Source organism: Polypterus senegalus, chromosome 9 (genome assembly GCF_016835505.1).
Source record: "Polypterus senegalus isolate Bchr_013 chromosome 9, ASM1683550v1, whole genome shotgun sequence".
NCBI lineage: Eukaryota > Metazoa > Chordata > Cladistia > Polypteriformes > Polypteridae > Polypterus > Polypterus senegalus.
In genome coordinates, this window is record NC_053162.1 from 125,102,408 (window position 1) to 125,130,289 (window position 27,882).

The 27,882-nt window shown below is 37.7% G+C and overlaps 1 protein-coding gene across 2 annotated transcripts in view; it reads left to right on the forward strand.

Moving 5' to 3' along the window:
- Window positions 1–27,882, forward strand: part of LOC120535726 (transient receptor potential cation channel subfamily V member 5-like) — a 68,167-nt gene that overhangs the window by 17,483 nt on the left and 22,802 nt on the right. For both annotated transcript variants that reach the window (XR_005634965.1, XM_039763752.1), the window contains exons 3-8: window positions 1,366–1,512; window positions 9,047–9,144; window positions 9,226–9,348; window positions 9,516–9,656; window positions 11,109–11,207; window positions 12,235–12,410. Coding sequence is in view for 1 of the 2 variants with exons in the window: in XM_039763752.1 (XP_039619686.1) it covers window positions 1,382–1,512; window positions 9,047–9,144; window positions 9,226–9,348; window positions 9,516–9,656; window positions 11,109–11,207; window positions 12,235–12,410 (768 nt within the window). In the remaining variant the exon portion in view is untranslated. The remainder of the gene's footprint in view (window positions 1–1,365; window positions 1,513–9,046; window positions 9,145–9,225; window positions 9,349–9,515; window positions 9,657–11,108; window positions 11,208–12,234; window positions 12,411–27,882) is intronic.

A 27,882-nucleotide genomic window follows, 5' to 3' on the forward strand; every position in this document is an offset into this window, starting at 1 on the left:
AATGCAACCCCCGCGATCGAGGAGGGATTACTGTATAAACTCTCAAAAGCTGGATATGAAGTTATCGAAGAAACCGGTTGTATACTTCCAACGCTTGACAGATACAGAATGTCTCTTCAACACAAGTCCTACAAATGCTGTCGTAATTGAAACAAACCATGAAACTCAAACCGATTATGACAGCAGCAATCCAAGCTGTGAGATATGAAACAAGATTGCTGTTCACATGGCCAACTGTACGTTGCATGCTCAAGAGTAAGCTCAGCGCACAGCTTGGTTATATTACAACCGGGGGGCCGAACTCACAATGTGGTATACAAAGAGATCATTAACAAATAATTATTGGTATATTTTCCCTCAGTTTAAAAAGGTTTATTTTTCTTCTTAATAAAAATTTTAAGGCAGTACTTCGCCGCTGCGAAGCACGGGTATTTTGCTAGTCATTAATAGAACTGCAAAAAGTTATAATAACAATTATTGAAACTTCAACCATGTAATTTTTTTCTTCCTTGGAACATACACATGAAAAAAAACCATTATAATTGTTTTTAGTTTTACATTCAATTAGATTTTCAAGTTAATCATGCAGTTACTTGACAAATGTCATAAACCGTTCTGAATTTGTATTATTATTGTGCTTGTGTGTTGAAATGCTTACAAATTTAAAATTTAATTTTTGGTAATTTTTAATACTTTTTGCTGTATTTAGTTTTCTGTGATTTGTTTTCATGTGCCTGTTGCACATATCTGCATGCATGTACTGTATGTCTACTGCGTTCAGACTACTGCATGATTACATATTAAGCAAACCTTCATGTTGCTTTGTACTTCAGCTGAAACATTCTACTGAATCATTAAAGCAAGCTTGAAATTAAAAACTTTAAATAGGTTATGCAGAAAGACTCTTCCTGTACATTGTAGACAATTGTACAGTGCCTTCTGAACATTTTAGTATAGTCTTTTTAAGATCAAGAAAATTTTTGTATGAAGTGACAAAACATGAAATCTCTAAATAGGTCTGTGAGAAATTTAAGAATGATCTATTAAACTGATTGAGAATCTGAGCTTTCCTTTTGAAAAGGAACTTTGAACCTTTAGGGCCTTGTTGTTTCTTGAGTTGCACTAATTCTTGAGGTTCATAGGTAGGTATGTCTGTCTGTCCTTAAATATTGCAGTACAATCACTTGTGAATTGAATTTCTTCAAGATGAATTCAACTATTTTGAAGTTGTTGATTCACTTCTTGGAACAGAAACTCCAAAGAATACCATTTCTTGACTACCTATTACTGATGATGCTGCATATAGAATGCCCAGAGTAAGTTCACAAACACATAATCACAAATATATTTTGTCATCTTTTCTAGATAACTGACCACCAATATGTCTCTTCCACTACCTTTAAGAGCCAGAAGTTTACTATATAAGTGGTGGAATGAGCTAGTGTATCGATACCAACACAAGAAAGACTGGAAACAAGAGATTGATGAAGCTCACTTAAAACAAAGTCAGAGGTAAGAAATTTTTTAAAAGTGATAACATTTTGAATTAGATATATATATATATTTTTTTTTTAAACCATGAAACTGTTTTCTTGTGAAACCACGTTTTGTGCAAATTGTTTCACTTACCAATAGTTTTTTTTTATAATAAAAAAATTAATGTTTGCTTAACACATTAAAGTGTTCTTTTCTTTGTTTCTGTAGCTGTTGTGTTACCTCAAAACACCAAAAGATTTCAACATCACAGTTATGATGATGTATTGTTTAATATATACAGTGTGACAGATTTAAGGGTTTTCTTGCACCCTTGTACCCTCAGACCACACGTCAGACACCAGATAAAAGTCCAAATAATTATTTATTATATTAATTATGTGCACAAAGCACACTCCTCTCCACAATTCTCCAATAATAAATCACAAAATACAATAAACCAATCCTCCACTCCCAGACGCTTATCCACCCTGCCTCCCAACTCAGTTCCACGTCTGGGAGCTCCCACAGTCCTTTTATATCCCCCAACCCGGAAGTGTTCCCAATCCAACAGTCCATAAGTCCTTATTCTTTCCGGGTCAGGGTAAACAATGCTTTTTCTCACCCCTGAAGCCCGTCGCTCTTCCTATGACGAACGTCCGTGTCATAGGGCACGAAGAACTCTTCGGTCCTCCCTGCAGCCCCCTCTCGTGGCCCCCATGGCATCCAGCAGGGCGGTGCATAAAAACTCTATTGTCCATGATGCCCTGCTAGTCTTCTGGGGACCTCCATGCTGCAAGGAGGGCTCCACCTGGAGGCTTGGGGGTATTGGCCGGGATAAACAACCGGCCATCCTCCACAACAGATAGGGGTTAAATGAACAAATACAACAAAAGTTGCTCAAGAATGGTCAGAGGAACATCACAGAGTTCAAGGTGTTGACTTTGCCTCCAAATTCCCCAGATCAGGTATAGATATGTGTACTGAAATTTTAGATGAGTCAGCTGCCAACAAACTAAAAATTATTCCTCTCTGTTCACTTGCCGGTAAATTTCAAATAAACTTGTGAAAAACACATATCCTGGTTTCTCGTTAAAAAGATCAATTGAAACTAAATTTAATCCAATATTAAACACTCCTGTGTCAGGTTATTTCTGGGAGGAGTATAAAACTTATTTCCCCTTTATATACACTATTTTATAGGAAATATCAAACTTGCCTTTAGTGTTTGTTAATGTGTGTTATTCATGGGGAAAATGTTGGCTAGTCAATATTGACATTGTCACCAATACAGGGTTATCACTCAGTAAAAATATCTAAGAATAGGTTCCAACACCAAAAATATTATCTAGTATGTAACAAAACAGTAGCAATCTGATTCGTCAGTTTGACTTTGGTGTGATTGGTCAATTTGGCTTTGATTAAGCATTGAACGGAAGTGTGAGTGTGAGACACATGAGGAGAAGTAAAGGCATATGAGGCATGCTGTCAGAGAAGGCAAGTATAAAACCGGACAGGATGTGAGAAAGGCGCCTTGAAAATAAGAGCTTGAGGAGCAAGCTTTATGGGCATGCATTTTGAAGAGGGAGCCCAAGTTAATAGATGTTTAAAACATGCAAATACAGAGGACAGGCGCTGAAGATGTATATAAAGTTTTATTTTTTTTATTTGTGGCTTCAGAGGCAGCATATAAATGAATAAATAACAATGCCTTATAAAATAGTAGGTGCTTTAAGAGTATGAGATCCAAGGTCCATTAGTACACCTGTATTAGTATTTGTGATAAAAGCCTTGGTATTAAGCTACACCTGTACCTTAAAGTAAAGTAAAAGGTTCATATAGGATGAGCATTGGGTGGATTACAGGCATTCCGATGTGTGGTGGTTAAACGGAAGTTGACTTTTATGTATTTTTAAAATTTGGTTTTCTGAAATTAGTCACCATGATGAACTTGGCATTTCCCTTTTGAGGTGGTTTTGACAGCTCAAAGGAATGCACTGGAGCATGAAAGATTGTTTCCTCTTAACACAATGAATGTATTCAATTTATTGAATTTCTTGTTTTTAGGGAAACTTCAGGAAAATCCTGTATGATACAATAGTTTTTATTACATTCTTGGCATCTTCAGTGTAACTTGATTCCTCCAACATGGGCTACGCCTCAGTTTGCACACGTATGTGTATACTGCTGGTTGCTCAAAAGCAAGGCAGTAACTTGTATTCTTCTGCACATGAGTGTAATTTTGCTGCACATGAGTGTAATTTTGCTCTTGTCATATACTTCTAACCTGTTTTGTTTTGTTAGAACTACTCTCAACACACGTTTTTCTTCACTGTTTGAAATTTTTTGTTATTTCCTAGGATTATTCAAATAAAGCATGCGCCTCAAATCTTTAAAATACATTTCTTTATGTAGTTGTTCCATCTGTCAAAATGAACCTTTTCTAATTGCATTATTTCTTTACAACTGTTCTTTTTAGTTGTTGTTTAATGCTACAATGAAAAAGCACCAAATCACTCTATGCGCTTGGGGTTTTCTGTAAGTGTACCTGGCTATATAAGATTTTTATTATTTATCTGACCAGTACACAACCGTTGTATGCAACTATCATGCCACTTTAGCAGAAATTCTAGCATGTGACAGAAAATAACCATTTGAATATTTTATAATTATCAATGTTGGATGTCATTTATCTGGATCATTGTAATTGACATCAGATTTTATACCTTAGGAATCAAAATCTTAATGTTCCTTTTGAGTGACTTTGATCCAAATTCACTTTGAGAACCCACTTATTTCAGCAGCAGCTAAAGGCAGGGGTCTAATTCTGGATCAAGCATTTTCAATTACAACACTATCTCATGTATCCTCCAACACTTTTTTTACTGGACCTGTCTTGTAGCCAGTCAGACTAACCACCATACATTTTGAGAGTGGGAGCTAACTAAAGTGATGGTTGAAAAAGAATCCATGTAGAAGTGAAAAGAATGTTCAAGTCCAAAAAAATAACCAAGCCCAGATATGTAACTCTAGCCTTCTGGAGCTATGAGGCAACATTGCTCAACAATACGCCATCATCCTCTCAACATTTATTGTATATAAAGCTAATGAAACATTTAAGCAGAACAAACTTAAACTTTGGGGGAAACAAACATAGCCCATAATATTGTACTGTATTTATGGTGAATTTATGCAATATTTGATTGAGATGCATTAAATTGTGTGGATCTGCATACTTGACAAACTCTCATTAAGCTTTAATATAGGTTTTTGACAGGTCTTTTTATATCAGTTTTATTGATCTTAACAAATTATAAACCAACCTTTACATACCTTCATTAGTTTCAGGTTGAAATGCTGACAATTTCATAACACTTTCTTGTCAAATATGTTTCAGCTGTTTCACTTTTAACTCATTATAGCCAAACCAGAAACTGGTTTTCCCCTTTTCCTGAAATATGCTAAGCCTGCAAATAACACATGTAAGAACACTAAGCAGTTAATTGCAGTGTTTGAGTACTCTTCTATTTTTTTCCCCACTGCAGGAGTAATCTGCTGTATAGTTTACTTTCAGGGACACTCATGTCTTGGATCAGGTCAAGTTAGAAAGTTACCTTTTGTTCGCACATTTCAAGGAGATCTATGGTCATGGACTAATGATTCATTATTTCAGTGAGATATGTGTTTTGTCTTTTGTTTGAGATGTGTGTGTTTTTTAGTTAATTTTTGTTGGGTGTATGAGGTATTTTTTTTTTTTTTTTGCTTGGTAGATTCTTTTGTGTATAATGCAAAAAGACTTTGCTCTCAGTGGACTAATGTGCACCACACACATTTTTGAAAATTATTGTCAACTTTAAACATGATAAACTACATTGTGTGGTCTATGGCAGGCCAATACCCCCAGGCCGCCAGATGGAGCCCCCCCTGCAGCATGGAGGTGCCCCAAAGACAAGCAGGGAATCATGGACAATGGAGTTTTCTTCCACAGCCCTGCTGGATACCACAGGGGCCGCTAGAGGGAGCTGCAGGGAGAAGCAAAGAGTCGTATGTGCCCTATAACCCGGAAGTGCGTCATAGGCAAAGTGACAGAAGAAGTGACGTACTTCCGGGATGAAGAAAAGGACTTTTTATCTAACCCGGAAGTGATAAGGATCACATGAACTGGGGATTGGAACACTTCCGGGTCAGGGACTATAAAAGGACTGTGACAGCTCCCAAACGGCGAGCTGAGCTGGGTGGAAGGGTGGCAACATGTCTGGGAGTAGTGGATTGTGATTATTGTAGTGTATTGATTAGTGATTTATGAGTATAGTAGGGTGGAGAGTGCTTTGTGCACGTTACTGGAAAATAAAGTCAAATATTTGGACTTTTACATTGTGTCTGGCATCTTGGACAAGGGTTCAAAAGAGCAATAGCGCCCCCTATCTGTCACAATTGCTTATAGAAGAATCATGAGGTATGCATTGTATGATATCAGTGATCAGTTGAGCAGAACAATTTAAAAAAAAAAAAAAAATTGTCAATATCTAATTTGAGCTTTCAGAAACCAGTTAAAGATGAAGAATTAAATTGTATGGTTTCTTCTAATGATTCTAAAGACAGGAGTATGTAAATAGACTGTAAGAAAAATTAGAGGCTGTAGAAGAAAATGAAGATGGCAGCAAAGAAAAGTTTAAAAAAAAAAAAAATTTAACCCATATAATCCAATCCAGGATTGTGGCTTTGGTGCTGAGCCTATCCTAGCTAGCATAGGGCACAAACCAGGAACAAACCCTGGAAAAGGCTCCAGTCAATCACAGATTGAACATACATACACACACCAAATACACTCTAGGGCCAATATAGCATTGTCAATTCACCTAACCAGTATGTCTTTGGACGGTGGAAGACAACCAGAGGAAACCCAAGCAGAAAGGATCCGGAGATTGATGTTCCTTCTTGAATCTGTTTAAAAATGCATGGTTAATATTTTTAATAACTTTTGCTTCAGATAATTTTGTAGCAATTTTGTTTTAGTCAAAACAATCCTTATAAAATATTTGTAACTCCATTTGTATTTTTTTTTTTTTTTTGCATGCAAACAGGATATCTCTGGTCTAGAAAGGTTGAAATTATTGTAAAATTTGAAATTGTTTTGTTAAATGAAGATAAATCCATTTATTCTTACAAAAGCATAAGATTAATTAAGCCTATTGCTTTCCTCCTTCTGATTAAAATTGTACATTGATCATATAATTAGAAATATTCCATTGGACTGAAAAAATTTCTGTTCTTCTTGTGATATAATGTTGGCCTCTGAACTAAGTCATTAAAAGATTAACATAAACGGTTACAGAATATTCCAGTTTGCTTTGGTTGGTCATTTAGTAATAAAGTAACCTTTTTATGAAAACATAAAGAGCCAATAAACAAACAATTAAATTTAATTAATGTAAAATGCTTGGTGGGATCACACACAGGGTTTGTTGCAGTTTCCTTATTTTGAGAAATTCATTGGAATTGCTCATGACAAGCAAGAATGCCTGTGGCAAAAAATGTATACAGTATATAATAAATAAATATAAATATATATATTTTTTTTGTCACAGGTGGCTAGGTATGGTCGGCAATCAGCCGCCTATTTAAGGAGCCGCCGCCCTGCAATCAAGGCTGGAGTCGGGTGAGGAGGAAGACGAGGTCGGTGCAGAGGAGGCGAGGAGAGGCCCAAGTGATTTGTGTGTGGAGAAAGGACTGTTGAGAGCCTGGACTTTGGGGAACTGGGGCGTTTGGTGGCGGTGCACATAGACTTTGTATATATTAGTGTAAATAAACGTGTGGTGATGACTGAAACGGTGTCCACCTGTGTGTGTCCGGGCCGTTCTATTTCACTATATAATTTCACCATATACAGTGTGTATATATATATATATATATATATATATATATATATATATATATATATATATATATATATTGTGGACTTGACCCGGACACAGACAGGCGGACATGTTGTTCTTCAACCACCACACGTGTTTATTTGCAATAATTATTGGTCACTCAGTCCCAATTCAATGTGCACAAACCCCAACAGTCAGCCCTGGCCTCACAATGCCTTCTTCTCCGGCCGCCTCCACACCTCTCTCGTGCCTTGTCCTTCTTCCGCCCGACTCTAGCCCCGAATGAAGGGAGACGGCCCCATTTATATTCTCCCGGATGAGCTCCAGGTGGTTCCCGGCATTCCGTCGTTGGCCACACCCCAGCGTGACGGAAGTGCCGGATGTTCTCCCGGCAGCTCTCCGGGTGTCCACTTAAATCTTCCCCCCAGCACTTCCAGGGGTGGTGGAAGTGCTGAGGTCAAAAGTCCCCAAGGTATTGGGGCACATCCTGGAGGTGACCACGGACCCCTATAGGGTGGGGCTTCCATGCCCTGAACCCGTGGCCCCCAAAGCAAACAGGAAGGCGGCCCCCACATGATTCCAGATGGGCGCACGCCCACTTCCGGTCCTCCAAGGCATCCCGGCCAGGTCGTGGCCCCTGGCATCCTCGACACTATATATATATATATATATATATATATAATATTGTATGTATGTATGTGTGTATATATATATATATATATATATATATATATATATATATATATATATATATATATAATGTGTATGTGCTGTATGTATTGTTTCCTTATGAAAAAGGAATTACTGAAACATGTTGTCAAACCTGTTAAATGAAAGATGCTGATGTCCACAGGCTGTCATTTGCCAGGAGGCATTTATTACAATAGTTACTGTACAGACCCCCACAATTAACAAGTTTTGCTCCATAAAGATAACATTAGAGAAAAATGTTGTTTTAAGTGATTCAATAGGTACTATAGGTTTTAAAGAAAAATAGTCTGAGTAATTATTCATTTTTACCAAATTTACATCATGGGCTAGAAAGAGAGGTCTTCCTGGTGCTGTACAAAAGCATTGCTAAATTTACCATTTTGACAAATAATCTGTCTATCTTGTACACATTTGGAAATGCATTATTGCATATTCTGCAGTGTTTGATAAAGTTCATAATGATTTTATTGCCAGTTGGTTAAAAACTTTTGCACTGCTTAGATCTGGGCAACTGGCAACATGTGTCTTATCTATCAAAATCAAATGGCAATCAGTCCTGCAACTCATTTTATTTATTCTGTATATAGCATGTTGTCATTTGGTGAGATTGTACATATACAGTATGTTAAAAAATTTTGTCCCAATATTAGTTAAGGCAAATTATAATTAAGGTTTGATAGTGGTGTGTGTTTAACTGGATGTAAATTTGACATACAGTAATCCATTCCTGTCAGCCCTAAATTCAGAAGGCTCAATCTATTAGGAGTTCAAGAGATCCTTTCTATTGGTCTTTTAATAAATATATATTAATTTATCCATCTTTTGAATTAAATCAGTTTATTAAAAAGGTAGTTTATAGGCACACATGCACAAAGTTCTTTCCTTGTGTATTTTATTACATTACAGTGTTCCTGGAATCGGCATGGATGAATTGCCCTTTGGCACCAAGTTGTATTTCTCACATTTGTTGTTCTGTCTTCTTTTAGGATTAATGAAAGCCCACTTTTATTTGCTGCTAAGGAAAATGATGTGACATCCATTAAGAATTTGGTTAATAGCCCATCAGTTGATATATTTGAAAGAGGTACTTTCTTTAACAAATACCCATTCAGTATACTGTATATTGGCGTTTCAGTAAAAACAGGTTTTATACAATCCTCATTAGGTGCTGTTGGTGAAACTGCCCTACATGTTGCAGCTTTCTTTGATAACCTGGAAGCTGCTGTGGCTCTAATGGATGCAGCACCTGCCCTTATCAATGAACCCATGAACTCTGATCTCTATGCAGGTAATTGTCCTTATGAGGTAATAAACCTCTGTCATCGCTTAACACAGAAATGAATTATTTCTGTTAAATGTATTCTGTTCATTCAGGTTCTCTATTTCTTTTCAACCATACTTGTTCATGCTACTAATTTTAGATTTTTTTTTTTTTTTGTTGTTGTTGATTTTCAGGGCAGACGGCACTGCACATTGCCGTGGTAAATCAAAATATTAATCTTCTCAAGATGCTTATATGCAGGGGAGCTGATGTGGTCACACCACGTGTGACTGGGTCTTATTTTCAAAAGAATATACAAAATCTTGTGTATTTTGGTAAGTTGGCCTTTAGATAGAATTTCATTTTAGTGGGCTATTAACCTTTATAATGATTTATTATCATTATCAAGAAACATTCCCATCTAGTGCTTTCTTAAACAGTTATACATCCATTACCATTCAGCACATGTTGCTATTTTACTGGCTCTTTTCACACCCAATTAATTTCTTTTTTGAGGGAGCTGTAGAATTCTACCAACATTAGAGCAGAGAGAGAGCACAAATGACCTTTTAATAACCGTTTCAAAAACCGAGCAAAACAAGGCTGACAAAAAAAAGCCAGTTTTTAATATGAAACAATTTAGTGCATAAATTGACAGTTACACAGACTTCTATTTTTATTATATTCAGACCCCATGTGTATAAAGGGGTCCAAGGCTCTATTAAAATAAGGAAATACTAAGTTTTGCAAATAAAGTAGTTCAGGCCTCTCAGAGAGACCGTGAACTCTGCAGCACAAGCTGCATTTTCTCATAGTTAGTGGTTAACCACAACATTCATCTATCTGTGTGCTGAAACCTCTTGAAGGAGCCAACTGAAAGTAAAACAGGTGGACCTCTCTAGGATACACAGATTTACACCAGGAAAATTTTACTCGATTGTATTACAACAAAGAACAAAAAAACTTAAGCAATTGTTTAGACAAGATTTTAAAATTTTGTCTTTGAAAAGTTTGAGATAAACAAGCTTCTAAAGGAGAACTTGTTTGGTCTGTAGTCTTCATTAGATTAATTTTATAAATGAGTTTACTGAGTACTGTACATATGCTAGAGTTATTTGTTTTCTTTCATTTGCCTGATTCTGTAAAATTAGTAAATTCATTTAATTGAATTTTAAAAAATAGTGAAAATGCTTGAGTGAAAATTTACTCCTAAATCTGTTTTATAATACCTAATATAATCTGGCAAATGTTCCGTTTTAGTTCTTGCATCATTGTAGCACAAGTTCTTTCCTAATAAGCTGTTGCTCTTCTAATGTAATCTTTCTGTTAATTAATCTGAAAACAAGAAGTTATATTTGCTTCTTTCTGGTATTTTTGTGTTTTTGTGTATGTATCAAACTTTTATAATTCCTTTTGTGTGGGATGGTGATGCAATGGTAGTGCTGCTGCCTTATAGCAAAGAGACTAAGGTTTTCATCCCAGGTGCTTCCTGCACAGAAATCATGTGGTCTATTTGTGTACTTGTGGGTTTTTTTCAGGTACTCCAATTTCCTCCAATAGCCCAAAGACATGCAGTTCAGGGGAATTGGTGGTGTTCAAACTGGCCCTAGTGTGGGGGTGCCTAATGTATTGGTGCCTCTTCCAGGGATTGTTCCTGCCTTGCACCCAGTGCTTGCTAAGACAGACTCCAGTTTTCATGTGACCCTACTCTGGATAAGCAGGTATAGAAGGACAGACAGATGGATGGATGGATTAGTGGATAATTGCTTTTCTACATTGAATTTCAGGTGAACACATTCTGTCATTTTCTGCCAGTGTTGGGAATGAAGAGATTGTGAAGTTGTTGATTGAAGAAGGGGCAAATATCCATGCTCAAGACAGTTTGGGTGAGCTGTTTAGTTTTCCAGTCAGCTTTTTTTTTTTTCCTTTTAACCACCTTATCTTTGCAGCACAATACATTTATATTATTTTAAACTGGTAATATTTCTGTCCTGTTTTTGACAGGCAAAAGTGGTGGTAGACTTTTATTATAATTAGTTTATTTCCTACTCGTCATTACATTTTTAATTAGAATTTATTTACCTGTTTATTAAATTCCTCTACACATTTAAAGAAGATCACAAGTTGTATGACAAAATTTAACCAAGGCCGTGTGTCATTATTTTGTTATCTTTAATATATAAAAGTGCAATAATTCTCTAGTGTATTTTCCTTTTTATTTATTTTTAAAAGCATTGATAATTGATCCATTGAAAAATGACTGGGTGTAAATGGCAATGGATTGGTTGTTCCTTTTCAAATCACTCACTATTTTAACATTTTGGGTATTTCAGGTTTATAGAAAGTATTAAATACATTTTCTGTTGACTAAATCCTAAAACTAGTAACTATTGTATGCATTTTTTAAATATATGCATGAGAAGAACATACATGTCAACGTATAACTAATCTTCAGAAGTAAAACAAAAAGCAGGAAGATGTTTTGCTTCTCATATGACTGCAGTATGAATTTGCAGACTTTGTGGCTCTACTAAAAATGTTTGAATTGAACAGTGCTAGATATTCTAAATACCCCCCATAACTCCCATCCCTTGTTCACCTTTTAAGTATGTATTTTCTTTTCCAAAGCATTGTGCACATTTTATGTATCCAGCATTTACCTTAAATGTCTAAAGTAAGGAAGTTTAAATGTTCTTGTTTAGTGTAGTGTATACTACATCCGTTAATTATTGCACCTCTTCAACCCACTTGCAATCCTTCCAATAATATTTACTTCTTGGCTCCTTTTTGGGCATGTTTTTTGGAGTATTTGCATCATTGTGTAACAATGAATGTGTGTTTTTTTATCAATTTAGTTGCTTTTATTGTTAACTACATTCACTAGTTTTAAATTACTTTTTCTGTCTTTCTCAGGTAACACCGTTTTGCACATACTGGTTTTTCAACCAAACAAGAGCACCTCCTGCAAGATATTTGATTTAATTATGTCGTATGATAAGCCAAATGCTGGACAGCTCCCTTTAGATTTCATCCAAAATCACAAAGGCTTGACTCCCTTTAAAATGGCAGCTGCTGAGGGGAACTTGGTGGTTAGTATTATTCCAAAAGTTTCTTAGTGCTTTTTATTAACCATATATTTGTAATTGCATTGTATTAATATACTATTATGTGCACAATTAAGTAAATGAGTAGCATGGAGGAATCTCTTCAGTAAAATTATATTGAAATTTGGTCTAGCTTTATCTGCAGTAGGACAAGTAACATGTCACAATTTTAAAATCTCAGTAGTCCTATTTCTTATGTCTGATATTAAGCGGTGTGGAGGATGGCTGGCCATTTATCCCGGCCAATACCCCCAAGCCGCCAGGTGGAGCCCTCCTTGCAGCATGGAGGTCCCCAGAAGACCAGCAGGGCATCATGGACAATGGAGTTTTTATGCACAACCCTGCTGGATGCCAGGGGGGCCACTAGGGGATGCTGCAGGGAGGAGCAATGGATATTTTCCCTACGCCCCGGAAGCACACGTGGACAAGAGGAATGACGTGCTTCCGGGGTGAAGAAAAGAACTTGTACCTGACCCGGAAGTGATTGAGAATCACATGGACTGGGGATTAGGAACATTTCCGGGTCAGGGAATATAAAAGGACTGTGGGAGCTCCCAGACGGTGAGCTGAGCTGGGTGGAAGGGTGGCAACGCATCTGGGAGCTGGAGGATTGTTTATTGTGATTAGTATTTGTGATTTTATGAGTATAGTGGTGGAGAGTGTGCTTTGTTCACTATGGTGAATTAATAAAGTCAATATTTGGACTTTTACCTGGTGTCTGGAGTCGTGGACAGGGGTTCAAGGGAGCGAGAGCGGCCCCTATCTACCACAGCGGGTAACTATCCATTTCTGTTACTTTGTCTATGAGTAAATTAAAATAATGCTAGGCAGTGGCCAAGCATTTGTGGCCCAACAGTGATACAATGCAAACTGTCTTGATAGGATTAGTTAGAGGTATACAAGAGCCACACATTTTTCTGTGACTGTGTTTATGTTTTCAAGAGTTATACATTTAGACTTTTTTTGAAAGTGTGGTTCACCCTTAAATATCGCATATATTAGATGACAGAGTCAAAGAGATGTTATTTAATGAGAATAACAAAGTAATAAATTAACTATGTGTAAAGCTACAAACAACACTTGACAATTTATGTGAAGGGTGGCAGGAACTGAAAATTTTACATAAAACACTTTTTTGCTTTTGTACGTTCCAAGGGTATTTTAATATGTTATCTTTCCTGTAAATAAAAGTTAGAAAAAACTTCATGTCCCTTTTCGTTTTTATAAAATAATCCAAAGGGATGCAAGATATTCACTAATGCTCTCTCTGCTTGCTATTGGTTTTAACGCAGCCTGTAACTTTGGATAAAAGTGTCTGATAGCCGGGCTCCATGGTTGGTATGGTGTTATGTCACTTTAGGTCCCGTTTATACTTCACACTCGGAACGCATAAACGCACGCATCATGGCTGCCACGCATTCCCAGCGTTTATTTGATGCGTCCTCTGAGCACATCCTCCGAAATTAACGCAATGCGTTTGCAAGTTTCACTACTTGCAAAAAGTCGGAGGACGCAGTGTGATCAAGTTGGAACATTATGCCGGATTCTCTGTTTACTATCTACATGTGACAGAAAGCCGCTTTGAGGATCCTCTGGGAATTGATGTGTGTGCAAAATGCCGACATACAAATGCAATCGTGGTGCTTTTATATTCACCAACATAATAACACAATACATTTTAAAAATCTCACATACCATCTTCTGTGCTGTAAGTACATCATCCGAATGTACTGCAGCGTATTTGAGCCACAGAGAAAAAAACTAAGGACATAGTGAAAAGGTCTATTTAGTGATTAAAGTGGAAATTTCGTCTTTGATTGTGAAATGTCCACTAACCTTTGTAATTTATTTATCATTTAAAGTAGATCGTCGTAAACTTCATCTTAAAACCGATCCAGTTGATAGATAGATACTTTATTAATCCCAAGGGGAAATTCACACTCGTACTTCTGGGGCATCCTCTTGAACTGACAGCAGCAATCGCCAAGCAGACTTTTTACCAGATATCATTTTTATGATGAAATGTATTAAAGCATAGCATGTATTGCTACATTTAGAAATATTGAATCATTGTCACTTTTTCATCTTGCCTGAAGAAGGGGCCTGAGTTGCCTCGAAAGCCTGCATATTGTAATCTTTTTAGTTAGCCAATAAAAGATGTCATTTTGCTTGGCTTTTCTCTACATTCATAATGGCTAACACGGTACAACATAGGGAATCCCGGATATTTTTCGTTCCGCATTCCCAGGAATGAAACTGCTCTAATTCCCGGGAAACCGGGAATGGCCAAGCTCACATATATATACCTGTATAGCGTGTAAAAATCGATCAAGAAATAACAGAGTTATAGTTGAAAATAATTAAGTGGCACGGTTTTTTGGCCCTTGGTGTAGTGTTTTGCAGATTGATTCAGTCAACCAGCAGTAAGTCGTTAGTCTCCCGGCTCCGACTAAGAATGAGTATAGTGGACTGGGAGGAGTCTGCACTCGGCAGCTCACAAATGCCGGGACAGGACAGACTTCATTGATGTCTGTCAGACAACAGCTTTGAACTGCAACTTGAAATTACAATGTGTCAGTCTGTTGCATCCTCATTATCTGTGCCAAGAAACTTTCCATCACAGAATGATGTCAAGAAACTGGATGCATCAGTAAAAGCTGAAATGGCGGGGTTTCAGAGCAACGGCAAGCGCGGGCGTTGTTTAGAACAAGTGTATCAATATCTGATCAGGTAGATCGCATTGCATTCAAAAAAAAATTTCTTTTAAATATCATATATCCTCCCTATTGCATTTGCCACTTGATTGACATACAGGGCGGCCAGTCTGAGATATCTTTCCTTCTAACAGACTGGTCGTCCCACATGCACCCATACAGTCAGATTGTGATTCAGACTACGAATGCCATGAATGTAATTGCACCGATCTACATGCTGTCAAATAAACAAATCGCACGCCGTGGCTTCGCCTCTGGCGCTGACATCCGAGGTTCGCTCCCCGAGACGGTACAGTGAGTGTGTACGCCTGATGAGCCCAGAATTAGGGCGGAACATGTGTCGCACACTCTTTGCATTATTTGAAAGTAAAACTATGCTATCTCTCTGTCTCTCTATCTATCTAAAGGCGAAAAGGCACCCCTGGACTACATACATGTACTTATATGACAGCATGAACTGCTTGTAGATAAGGTTAGTCTTTTATTGGTGTCAACATATTGCAGTAGTTTTATTAAAAATAAGTGTCGGTTGTTCTAAAACCGTTCACATGTGAGATGCCCATTCACCGTGTCATCCCGGGAGCCCGGGATTCCTGGGAATGACATGTGGGATTCCTGAATTCCCGGGAATGGATAAACCCGTCTGGGAATGGATTCCTTAGTACAACACCCTAGTACTACAAATCTAAACTTAAAACTCATTTGTTTAAGACTGCTTTTTTCTCTTTGATTACAATTGTTTTGTCTGATTTAAATTTTTATACTTTTGTTTATAATGTGTGTTTTACCTATTGTTCGCTGTCCTTGAGTGTTTAGAAAGATGCCTACGAATAAATAAAATGTATTTTACAAATAAGTCGTTAACTTCATTTAAATAATGAATACTGTTAATAATTACACCTGTGGGTGCGGCACGGTGTTCCCTGCCTGGATTTTGCATGTTTTCCTGGTGTGTTTCCACAATGTGCTACTGTTTACTTCCAAAGACATGAAGGTTTGGGAATTTGGTGATACTAAAATGACACTTGTGTATGTGTATGCTTGTGTTCACCTTGCGATGAGCTGATGCCCCATTCAGGGATTGTTTCTGCCTTGTGCCCAATGCTAGCTGGAATGGGCACATCCCTGGATTGATGGATGTAATCATTAAACACCCATCCTTTTCAGAGATATTGTGGCAAGATGTCCTCAGATTTTAATGGATGTTTCAGGCAATTCACAACACAGCAAAGCCAAACATTTTCTCACCTTGATGATATCTCGCACTGCCACCTCGTGGAATCTTCTAGATTTATGTAAAGTACACGCGCAAGTATAAACGGTATGACGCTTAAGTAGCAACAGTGCCCGCTGGAGCATGTGTCTTGTAAAGTATAAACCCAGCTTTAGTGTGCACACTATTTATTTTTATTAATGTGGTCCACAAAGCAACTGCAATAGATTATTCTTTGAGACTGAAATAAAGCACTGTTTAATAATATGTTGGTTAGTTGGGCTTTACCTTTCTTGAATACAGTCCTTCTTTTTCTTCTCTTTGATAAATTTATAAAGTACTCACAAGTGCCCTGGATACTCTGTTTGGTAAATACAAATGCTGAAATATTCGGTTCAGTCCAGAAGAAAGTTCTTCAGACTAGTGATGGATAGCAGTCAGTAGAATTCCATCTTATCTATTTCTTCGCCTTGACTAGCCCAGGGATGTTCCATTCATTGGGTTCAGAAGAAGACTGTCTATCCATTAGCTCTTTTCAGAAAGGGGTGGTTGTTGTGATTTTGTGTGTTTTTCCTTTTCTCTTTCAAAACTCTTAATTTTCATCCAGGGCTTTTTTGGACTGCTTAAAGGACACAGTCTAAAACTGTTGCTTGCTTTGCGTACTGTCTTTATAAATGTTTTGTATGTGTGTTTTAAGATTTCTTGAACTACTGCCTCAACAATATGCTTTTACTGTTCATTTTGACTAACTTTGATTGAATCTTGAATAAATTGTATACTAAATGTCAAAGCAACTCTTTGCAAGGAAAATTAAAGTTTAGCACCAAGCACTATTGAAAATACAGTTTAACGGGGCTTAATAGTGTATGATAGAAGTGCATATGGTTTTCCTGAAGTAGATAAGACATTATGAGGCAAAAGTACAGGTAGTTTAACATAGTTCAGCTAAATTATACATAGATAGGAATACAGAAGGATCTGACAAGATACTTAATGTCTCCCTCCTGTGTCCTAAAACAAATCAGTGTTCTAAACTATTCAGCAACACTCTGTTGTAACTACATACACAATATTGTGGCAATTTAAATTTGAAAGATTCAGAAAAGAGTGTTTGTAGCAGTTAGTGATCGCAGTTTCACAGGTTTAAGAGATGTGGCTCAAATCCCATGGTTTGGTCATTGACTGTATTTAGTCAAATAAACCTTTATGAAACTTGTTATTTTGTAGTCCTATTGCTTCCTAATACTGATTAAAACATCTCTATTTGTAATTCTGGGTATGGATGTTGAAGTAAGAAATGCAGATAGGTAAAACAATGAGTAGAACTGCTGCCTCGCTGGTATGGGTTTGTATCTCACTGTTGGTCTACAATTTGCACATTCTCCTCCTATCTATAAGAGTTTTTTTTCTCTCGCATTTAAAAGATGAGCATTATTCAGGGCTAAATTAGAATGTCCAATTAACTTATGTGTGGAAGTATTTTGAGGTAAACTAGTACCTTGTCCAAGGCTGTTTCATGCCTTGGACTTGATGCTGCTTGATAGGTCTTTGGCTACTCTGAGTTGGAATAAGCAGGTTTGAGGATGGTTAACATTAATTCATTGACCAACATCTCTGATCCATCCTTCAGAACCTTAAAGATGTCTTAAATTCAGAAATTATATTTTTGAAAATATAATTTTCAAAATACATTTTTTTAAATATTAGTCTATCATCTATCCTCCCTATTGCATTTACCACTTGATTGACATACAGGGCGGCCAGTCTAAGATCTTTTCTTCTAACACACTGGTCATCCTGCATGCACGATCAAACATGCAAACTACTGCAAAACTCCGACTATCTAAGTGATCTAGTTAGCCTTCCAATTTATATCGACTAAAGATTTAAAAAAAAATATTTGTTGGGGGGGAGGATATGGGCTGGATGTGGAATTAGAAGAGGATTTTTTTTTCTCTCACAATGTCACAATCGAAGTGCATTTGTCTGATCTGTGAATCTATCATTGCTATTCCAAAGAAGGAAAATGTGAAAAGGCACTTTCGAACTGTTCATAAAAACTACGAAACTGACTTCCTTCTGAAAAGCGATCTGAGAAGAAAAAGGAGAGGGGAACTAAAGTCACAGTTAATCGGACAGCTATCATTTTTCACTTGGCGAATTCAAAAGCAAAGGCAGACACACCATAGCATTGTTTCGGGTGAGTCACTCAATCATTAAGCATAAGAAGTCCTTCCAAGATGGAGAGATGATAAAAGAGGCCTTCGTTGAGACAGATGGCTAGGAAGAAATTCCTTCTGAGATTTCGAGACCCCTGGCCGGAGAAAAAGGAGTTTCTCCTTATCATTAAACATGCAGAATACAAGCAACTTAATAACAATCAATGGCTGCTAGACTTGGCATTTTTTTTTCCCGATCTGACCAACATATTGAATGAGCTTAATTTACAGCTGCAAGGAAAAGACAAAACCATGCTCAATATGATGTAGCTCAGTTAATGCTTTCAAACAAAAAATGCAATATCTGTCCTCAAAGCTGCAGCGCCATGATTTGGGGAACATCCAAAACCTCACGTCAGAGCTGGAGACGCAATGGAAGGCACGTGTGCAACTTGACAGCATACGCTACACAGAGCAGATTGAAAATTGGCTGTCAGACTTTGACAGACAGTTTCAAAACTCGTCTTTACTTGAGCCAATCGCTACATTTAAGTGCTATCCATTAAGGGAAGATGTTGAGGGTGATTCACCCGCATCAAAAATTGCAACACTCCTCTACAGTGGAATCCGCCATTTCCCAAATGAAGATTATTAAATCCAAATACTGTAGTGACCATAAATATATTGAATTGTTATTGTGAGGACATCCTCACAGGTGGTTCAGTGGTAGTGCTGCTGATTTGCAGTAAGGAGACTATGGAAGATTGTGGGTTTGCTTCCCGGTTCCTCCCTGTGTGGATAGCGCTTTCAGTATTGAGAAAAGCGCTATATAAATGTAATGAATTATTATTTGTGCCATAAGGGTTATTCAGTTATGCAAGGTACGACAACATATATTGTATGTATAAAGTATACTATGTGAACGATAGGGGGCGCTCTCGCTCCCTTGAACCCCTGTCCACGACTCCAGACACCAGGTAAAAGTCCTCAAGTTGACTTTATTTTGTCGCCACAGTGCACCAAGCACACTCTCCACCACAATACTCATATAAATCACAATAATACAATCCTCCAGCTCCCAGACGCGTTGCCACCCTTCCACCCAGCTCAGCTCGCCGTCTGGGAGCTCCCACAGTCCTTTTATAATCCCTGACCCGGAAGTATTCTCAATCCCCAGTCCATGTGATCCTCAATCACTTCCGGGTCAAGTAAAAGTTCTTTTCTTCAACCTGGAAGTCCGTCGCTCTTCCTATGACGAACCTCCGGGTCACAGGGCACAAAGAAGCCCTCGGTCCTCCCTGCAGCTACCTCCTGGGGCCCCCATGGCATCCAGCAGGGCTTTGCATAAAAACTCCATTGTCCATGATGCCCTGCTGGTCTTCTGGGGACCTCCATGCTGCAATGAGGGCTCCACCTGGCGGCTTGGGGGTATTGGCCGGGATAACTGGCCGGCCATCCTTCACAACTATATTACTTAGCATTTTTAATGTAGGTAGATCATTTTGACCTGGTCATTTTAAAAGTTGCTTGCAAGCCGAAAAAGTGTGGGCACCCCTGACCTATAGTATAGCATAGAATGATGCTCAAAATACTCTGCTATCGTTGGAAACACTTGTAATAGTTGGGTAGCGTCTGTTAGAAAATAAACAAAATTATATTTTCAGATAACTGTGAATATAGAGGTATTATTATGAATATTCAATGTATTCGATATTTTATTTTTAGATTTCCTTAGATTAGCCCCCAAATCTTTTTTTCCCCTCCATGCTCTATGGTTTTGGGCATCCTATGGGATGAGAAACCTTTTTTTTTTAACCCCCCAATATCATTTCATACAATGCCCTCTCTGCCTTATTCAATTAATGTATATTTTGGTGCAAGTGTTCATGTGATCATCCTCTGCCTGTTGCTTTATATATTATTAATCTGCTTCTACTCAGTACAAAACCTATTCACTTCACAGAGTCTTATTCTTATATCATAATTCATCTTCTCTCATGCCATGATATTCCACACATTCATCTGATTGTTCTCATTTGTGTTGCTTTCATTAACCATATCTCACTCCTGTTGAGCATACAACTTCTGATGCAGCTTTTATAAATTTTACCCTTCAATTCCAAGAGATTGTTTTAGATGTCAGAATTTGGGGACATCTCCCAGAAACTTTCATGCACCTGCAACTCTTGTTAACACACGGCTGTGCCTGCACCTCTAACTGTACTTATGACACTTAAGTAATGGAACCTCCCCATGTTTGTCAAAACAACTCCATTAATAATCTCTAAATTGACCTGTGTTGCAGAATTTAGTATCCCACTCACACAATTTCTACAAATAATGATCACACTTGCCACTTTCAGACTACTCTCCACACAACTACATTCTTGACCCAGCCATTCCTGACAGACTGTGTACTGAATTAAAATTCTCCCATCACCTTTACTACATACTCCATGTGGCTGTGCACACACGTTTTTCCATGCTTTCTGCCACTTCTACTGCAACCGTTAGCTTGGTCTTTCTTGGATTAACGTTTGAGGCCTTTTGCCTCCAAACTAGTTTTTTATCACATTATCTTCAGTTTTGATTCAATCAAAATGAGGTCACCAGTGTACAAGAGTTTCTGTGGCAGTTGTTCTTGGATTTCTCTGGTCATCATGTCCTTCAGTATCATAAACAGAAATGGACTCCAAACTAATCTTCTAAATTCACTTTGCTCATCTGCCGGCCTAGACATCCTTCATGTTTAGTTTTACATTAAGATCACGGCAGACCAAAAACATTTATCCATTTATTCACACAACTTTCTTAATACTCCCCTCACCAAAAACATTCTCCAGTAACTGTTTTGTATAATGCAGGATCCTTTCCTTTGTCTAATCCTTGTCATACATTTGGCTGACAACAAAGATCAGATCTTTAGTTCCATGCATGAAACCAGCTGCATGCTGCAAACTTTCACTTAATCCCTTATTCTACTTGCCTTAGCAATCCATCCACTACCAGAATTACATGCTCCAAAAGCTTAATTTGACTTGCACATTAATGGATTACCCTTTAATGTGTACAGTGGAGCAAGCATACTTCTTCAGTCTTTAGGAATCCTTTCTTTCACACAATCATCTTCAGGGGCCTTATGTATAACACCATGCATAGAATTCACACTAAAACATGGTGTACAGACAAAAACAGAAATATGCGTATGCACAAAAAAATTCAGATGCATAAATCTGTGCATACGCCAACTTCCATGTTCTTCTGCTATATAAATCTTGATCAGCGTGAAAAGTAATGCATGTGCACGTGCCAGCCATCCCACCATGACTCCTCCCAGAATTTTGCATATTTTAATATGCAAATCGATATAAATATCACCTTTCCTATTCAGTGTTTGGTTAAAAGACAATGGCAAAAGCACGTAAGGAAAAAAAGAATTTCTGGGAATGTGAAGAGGAGGCAAGGAAAAACATACTAGTTGTTGGATTAATCAGTTGTATAAGCAACAAAAGGAAGTTGATCGAGTGATACACAAACTCAAAATGTCAAGTTGAGAAAGTTGCACAGTGCCCATCAATAATAATAATAAAAAAAAGTGGACAGGTATCAAAGTCCACATGAAAAGGCAAGTCATAACCCACTGTTTGAGCGTGTTATGGAAGTGTATTAGAATACAGACAAAAGAGAGAAAAAATGGGGACACCATGGGGGCAAAGGTTGAAATGTCCAATTTAATCATATACTTAATCTTAAAATTGATGTTAAATTTCCTAGTTTCTCCAATCCCATCATAACTAAAGCAGCATGTTAAACGCTGTATATTTTGTGTGTTCTATGTTTGTGGATCACTATGTGCCTTTAAAATGGGCTTTCTCTTATGCCAACAGAACACAATACATTTACATTTATGATATTACAGCTCTCTGAACAATTTAAATAATAAGATGTATATTTGATTATCATTTTCATGATGAAATGAATTAAAGCATGTATTAAACATGGGGGCAAGGTGTTGCAGTAGTAGTGATGAGCTGATGCCCTGGCCAGAGATTGTTCCTGCCTCCTAAAAGATGCTTGCTGCGACCCTTGATGAAATAATTTAATGCAGCAGTACTGTCTCTTTCAAACATTCCAACCCCCAATGCCTTTCTTTTCTTTCTCCAAGTAACCATTCGGCACACAATGAGATCTGTAATATAAAGCCAGCTGTAAGCTTAGAATGCCAATTCTTCAAAACTTTCAGGAGTACTGAAATATGTTCATAGTACATGTTTAATTATTCCATCCATCTATCCATCCAGGGTCGCGCCAGTCAAGCAAGCATAAGGTGCGAGGCAGGACCAATCCCTGAACAGGGTGCCAGCACATCGCTGCTGCTACGCCACCGTGCCCACACGTTTAATTATTAACAGTATACATTATTTAATTCATTTAAATGAAGTTAAAATATAACAATATAGTGTATAATACATAGTTTAATGCATTTCCTCTTAATTAAAAAGGGTATTAAGAGCTCCAAGAAGATAGCTCTTGGAAATCTAAATTGACTTGGCGCATATTTACAGACGATGAGGACTGGCTTCTGTCTTCTATTGAATTGAATTCCTTTATTGTCATTGTATGCTACAATGAGATTAAATATGCAACTCCTCCATGAACTAATTTTCCTATTATGACCACTCTGGGGGTATACCAGCCATTCAACCTGGCACACTTATAAAAGCACAGGTGAATTTTGCTTTGTTTCTTCACTTGTGAGAAACGCCTTCCTCGTTCCCATAAGTATAGTCTTAAGCATAAACAGCACACCTTAAACACAATACTCTTTTCCTCCTTTCTTATTCTCCTCCATTCCTCCGGTCAAGCTTAGTCTCTCTCTCATTTCTGGCTCCCAAGTAGTGTCTGCGGATTCCTTTCATACTGCACCTCGAAGTGCTCCAGGTGCTTGATGACCTAGCTTTCGGAAGCACTTCTGGGTGTGGAAGAAGAACTTCCCAAAAGGGTTCAGCAGACCCTGCTGCAGCACCCCCTGAAGGCACCCACAAATCCCAACAGGGTTGCACCAAACTCAAACTCCCATGAAGTCATGCGGGAGTCCGAGGCACCGCTACAACCCAGGGTAGGCAATGCTCTGGCCACTCTTGCTCCCCCAGTCCTTAAGACCCCTGGACGTCCTCAACACCTATAAAATAAAAATAATATAATTTCATAATAATGATGATGCAAAAACCAATAACTATACAATATAAAAGCATAAGCATAATTTGCTTGTACATATAGTGCAGATAAGCCAAATGGTTTTTAAAGTGGCTCAGGTTATGCAACATTACGGTTGTAGTGCAAGTTTAAAGTGAGGTAATTGTAATTCTCAGTACAAACAGTTCTACTGGGAGGACTTGATGGACTGATTGTCCATTGCGTTTGCAACTCTTGGGATGAAACTGTTTGGAGTCTCCAGGTTCATGCCAGAAAGGCTCTGAAGCATTTGCAGAATGAGAGAAGTTCAAAAAGACCGTGTACTAGAAGTGTTTTCCAGGATAGATGCTATATCCCCTTTATTCTCTTGAGGCAACCCACCGTAGAGCTTTCCGATCAACCACTGTATAGCTGCGATTCCACATTCTGATACAGTGGGTTAAAATACTCTGTGGTGCACTGAAAGTAACAACAATATAGCAGCTATGGTATTTAGTATAGTTTGGTCATTCTGTGGACCATTGTATTTTTACAGGTCAATTATAATCGGCTTCGCCCCCTGCTTGCTTCGCTCGCCAACTCCCATTTTTGTTTTTACGGATGCACACTTTTAAGATTTTTTTTTTCTTTGAATTGTTGCTATTTCATTAGTTTCACTTTTATTTCAGAACTTCGTTAAAAACAATATTTGGAATCTTTCGAGTCCCAACGTTCTGAACTCTTTTAAATGAGCTACGTGAGACGTGTTTAATGACTTTGTACCATAATTCAGGATAACTTTCTCTATTTGGAATTTCAGCAAAGACAACACGATCTACATTATCAGCAGTTAATTTTTTTTTTTTGGCAAGTAACCAATAAATGCTTGTGAGGTAAACGCGGTTTTTGAAATTCTCCTAACTTAAACTTCCAAGCCTTACAATATTTACATACTTCTGACATAACACCTATGTCCATATATTCGATCTCTATTCGTCTTTTCGTTATTTCTCAGAGTAAGTTCTCCACTTGGTTTTCCAGACTGGCTGCACCCAGCGTCAAAGCAGTCCTACTGTTCCTGTGTGGTTTATATTTCTTTTTCAGATCCACCTTCCTGATGTGGCTTTATAAATACACTGAAATTAACTGCATATTTATTAGTTTAAAGCATCTGATTGTGATTAACCTGTAACAATGTAATGGTCAACTGATGGCCAAACTATTCCAAATACCATATCTGCTTTAGCGTTGTTACTTTCACCGCACCTTCTTTTTCTTCTTTCAGCTGCTCCCGTTAGGGGTTGCCACAGCGGATCATCTTTCCATATTACTCTGACTGCACCACTCGGAGCAGCTGATCGGAAAGAGAATTATAGGTATACAGCATCAAGCACACGCTGCCTCAGCCATGCTTCCTATTTGAACTGCTTCTCACAAGGCAAACGCTTAAAAAACTTTCCTGTACGGACCTTGCGGTTCAGAAAGAGTTTCATCCCAAGAGTTCTAAACGTACTCCATCAGTCAATCAAGTGCTCCTTGTAGAACTGTTTGCCCTTAAGTACAATTACCTCACTGTAAACTTGCACTACAGTTAAAATACAGAACCTGAGCCACTTTATAAAGCGCGTATTTACATATGATAACAATATCATTTTAAAGATGAAATGCAGCAAAATGTTATTATACAGATAAAACTTTAACTTCATTTAAATAATCTATATTGTTAATAATTAAAGGACATGGTTTTGCTACGCTAGCAAGGATCTGGTGCTCCGTTCACGGATTTTTCCTGCCTCGCACTGTATGCTTTACTGGGACTGGCGTGATGGAATGACTTTGTGGTACATGTTTAATTATTCTATGTTCCTTAAAAGTTTTGAAGAATCTGCTTTATAAGCCTACAGATGGCTTAACGTCTATTACAGAGCTGATTGTGTGGCGATTGGGTATTTGGAGAAAGAAAAGAAAGGACAGGAATTGGTGGTTAGTACTGCTGCAATAAATTATTTAATCAAAGGTCGCGCACAATCACTGTGCCACGGTGTTCCCATGTTTAATAACATGCTTTAAGTCCTATCATCATGAAAATTATATCAAGTATACTTCTCAATATTTTAATTATTCAGAGAGCTGTAATATTACGAATGTAATGGATTCTGTGTCCTGTCGGAGGTAGAGAAAACCCAGAAGCACGTAGTGATTCACACACACACAGAGCACATAGAAGATGAAATACAAAACAAAGCATTTAACGTGCTACTTTAGTTACGATGTATTTTGAGAAACTAGTAAATTAAACGATTTTAAGATGAAGTTTATGATGTTCTACTTTAATCACGTAGTTTATTTTGTCATTAAAGTGGTCATTTCCTGCTTTTTTTTCCCCCACTGTGTGTGCCTATTTTTTATTTATTTTTTCTGTGTACCCTAATAAGCTTTCATATGATACTCAGACAGTGGGCTACGACTCGCCTTTTCACGGCAACTTTGATATCTGACAACTTCTTTTTTTATTTTGAGCACTGTGCGAATTTGTGAACTTGAGCTTTCGAGTTTCTCTGACACTCTGTCACTTGATCGACTTCCTTTTGTTGTTTATACCACTGTTTAAACCAACCAATAGTAAGATTTTCCTTGCCTCCACTTGGTATTTTTCTCCGTGCTTTTCCCATTGTCTTTTCACAGAACGCTGAGCTTAAGGACTATTTATATTGATTTGCATATTCAAAGAGACGTAATTCTGGGAGGAGACGGGGCGGGACAGTAGGCGCGTGCACAAGTGTTACTTTTAACACTGACCGGGATTTATGTAGCGGAAGAATGTGGAAGTTGGTGAACACACAGATTTATGCATCTGGATTTTTCTGTGCGTAAGCACATTTCGGCTTTTGTGCTTATGTCATGTTATAGTGCGAATTCTACACACACTGTTCTGCATGAGGCACCTGGTCCGTGGTGATTATTTTCCCTTTTTTGAGTAATAATTTCCATTTGTTTGCGCTCCTGAGACCTTTTTTTTTTTTTTTTTTTTATACTTTCTAATTTTCCTACTTTCATATTCTTTAACTTTCTCCACATGTGTATCGTGGCAACTTTTTTTTTGAGCTTTTCAAATTCCACTGCTTTCATAATCTCTAACCTGCTCTGCATGTGTATAGCGTCAATATCCGGATTGGACGTGCTCCCCCCCCCAATTCCACTTGTTCCGGGCTGATAATTACTTTCCTTATTTTCTGAATTTGCACCTAGATTATTCTTTTTCTTTTTTGTCTCTCCAACACTTGAGTCTATTTTCTCTGCACTGCTTTCTTCTTCGCTTAGTCATCTACGTTTCATATATAACATATTGTGATTATACACTTTATATGCGCTGATAACCCTGGATCTGTGTGTGCTCAAAGCCAAAACACGACTGAGTGTGTTGTAGTTTGCCCTTGCTCTTATTTGTAAGTATGGAGTGTCTTGCAAGAATCTCATGTTCTGCGTCATCACACGACGGTCCTGGGTCAATCTCTTGGCACAAAGTCTCAAGTTTAAGGTCCCCGTGAGACGCTCCGTGGCCAATCTCTCTAGTCCCGCAGGTCTTTTAAGTGTCTTTCATGATCTTAACATGAAGATCATGTCTCATCAACCTACTGTTTCTCTCCAGGATTTTTTTTTTTATAATGGAGAGATATGTGGTAAATTTCAGTGTATTTGATAAAGCCATTTTAGGGATGTGAATCTAAAAAATAAACGGAAATCACAAAGGCAAAGTGCACTGATTTGATTTTGGGTGCCACCAGTTTGCAAAACCAAGCTGAAAATGGATTGAGCTGGCATGAGAATGTGTCTAGCTTTACGCCAAATAAATTTTTTATAGATAGCGATCCGTGCGTGGAAACTGCTCATGAGGCACCAAGAACGTTCCCTGCATTCAACATTTCTAACACTACACCAGTCAAGTTTTACTAATCTGCTTTATTTTCAGTGTTTTTGTGACTTCCACTTTTGAAAGCTTACAACTTTTTGCCTTTGTTTTCTCACAATGAATATCATTTGTTCTTCTCATTCAGCAGCTTCATCATATGCTTCTTCCAGGTATAATTAGTTCCATTAATATCAGTCTTGATGTTCCATTAACATTTTCAAGCATTTCACATCTACTATTTTAAGTATATTTGCAAGTTCGTGAATAAAAATGAAAATAGCAAAGT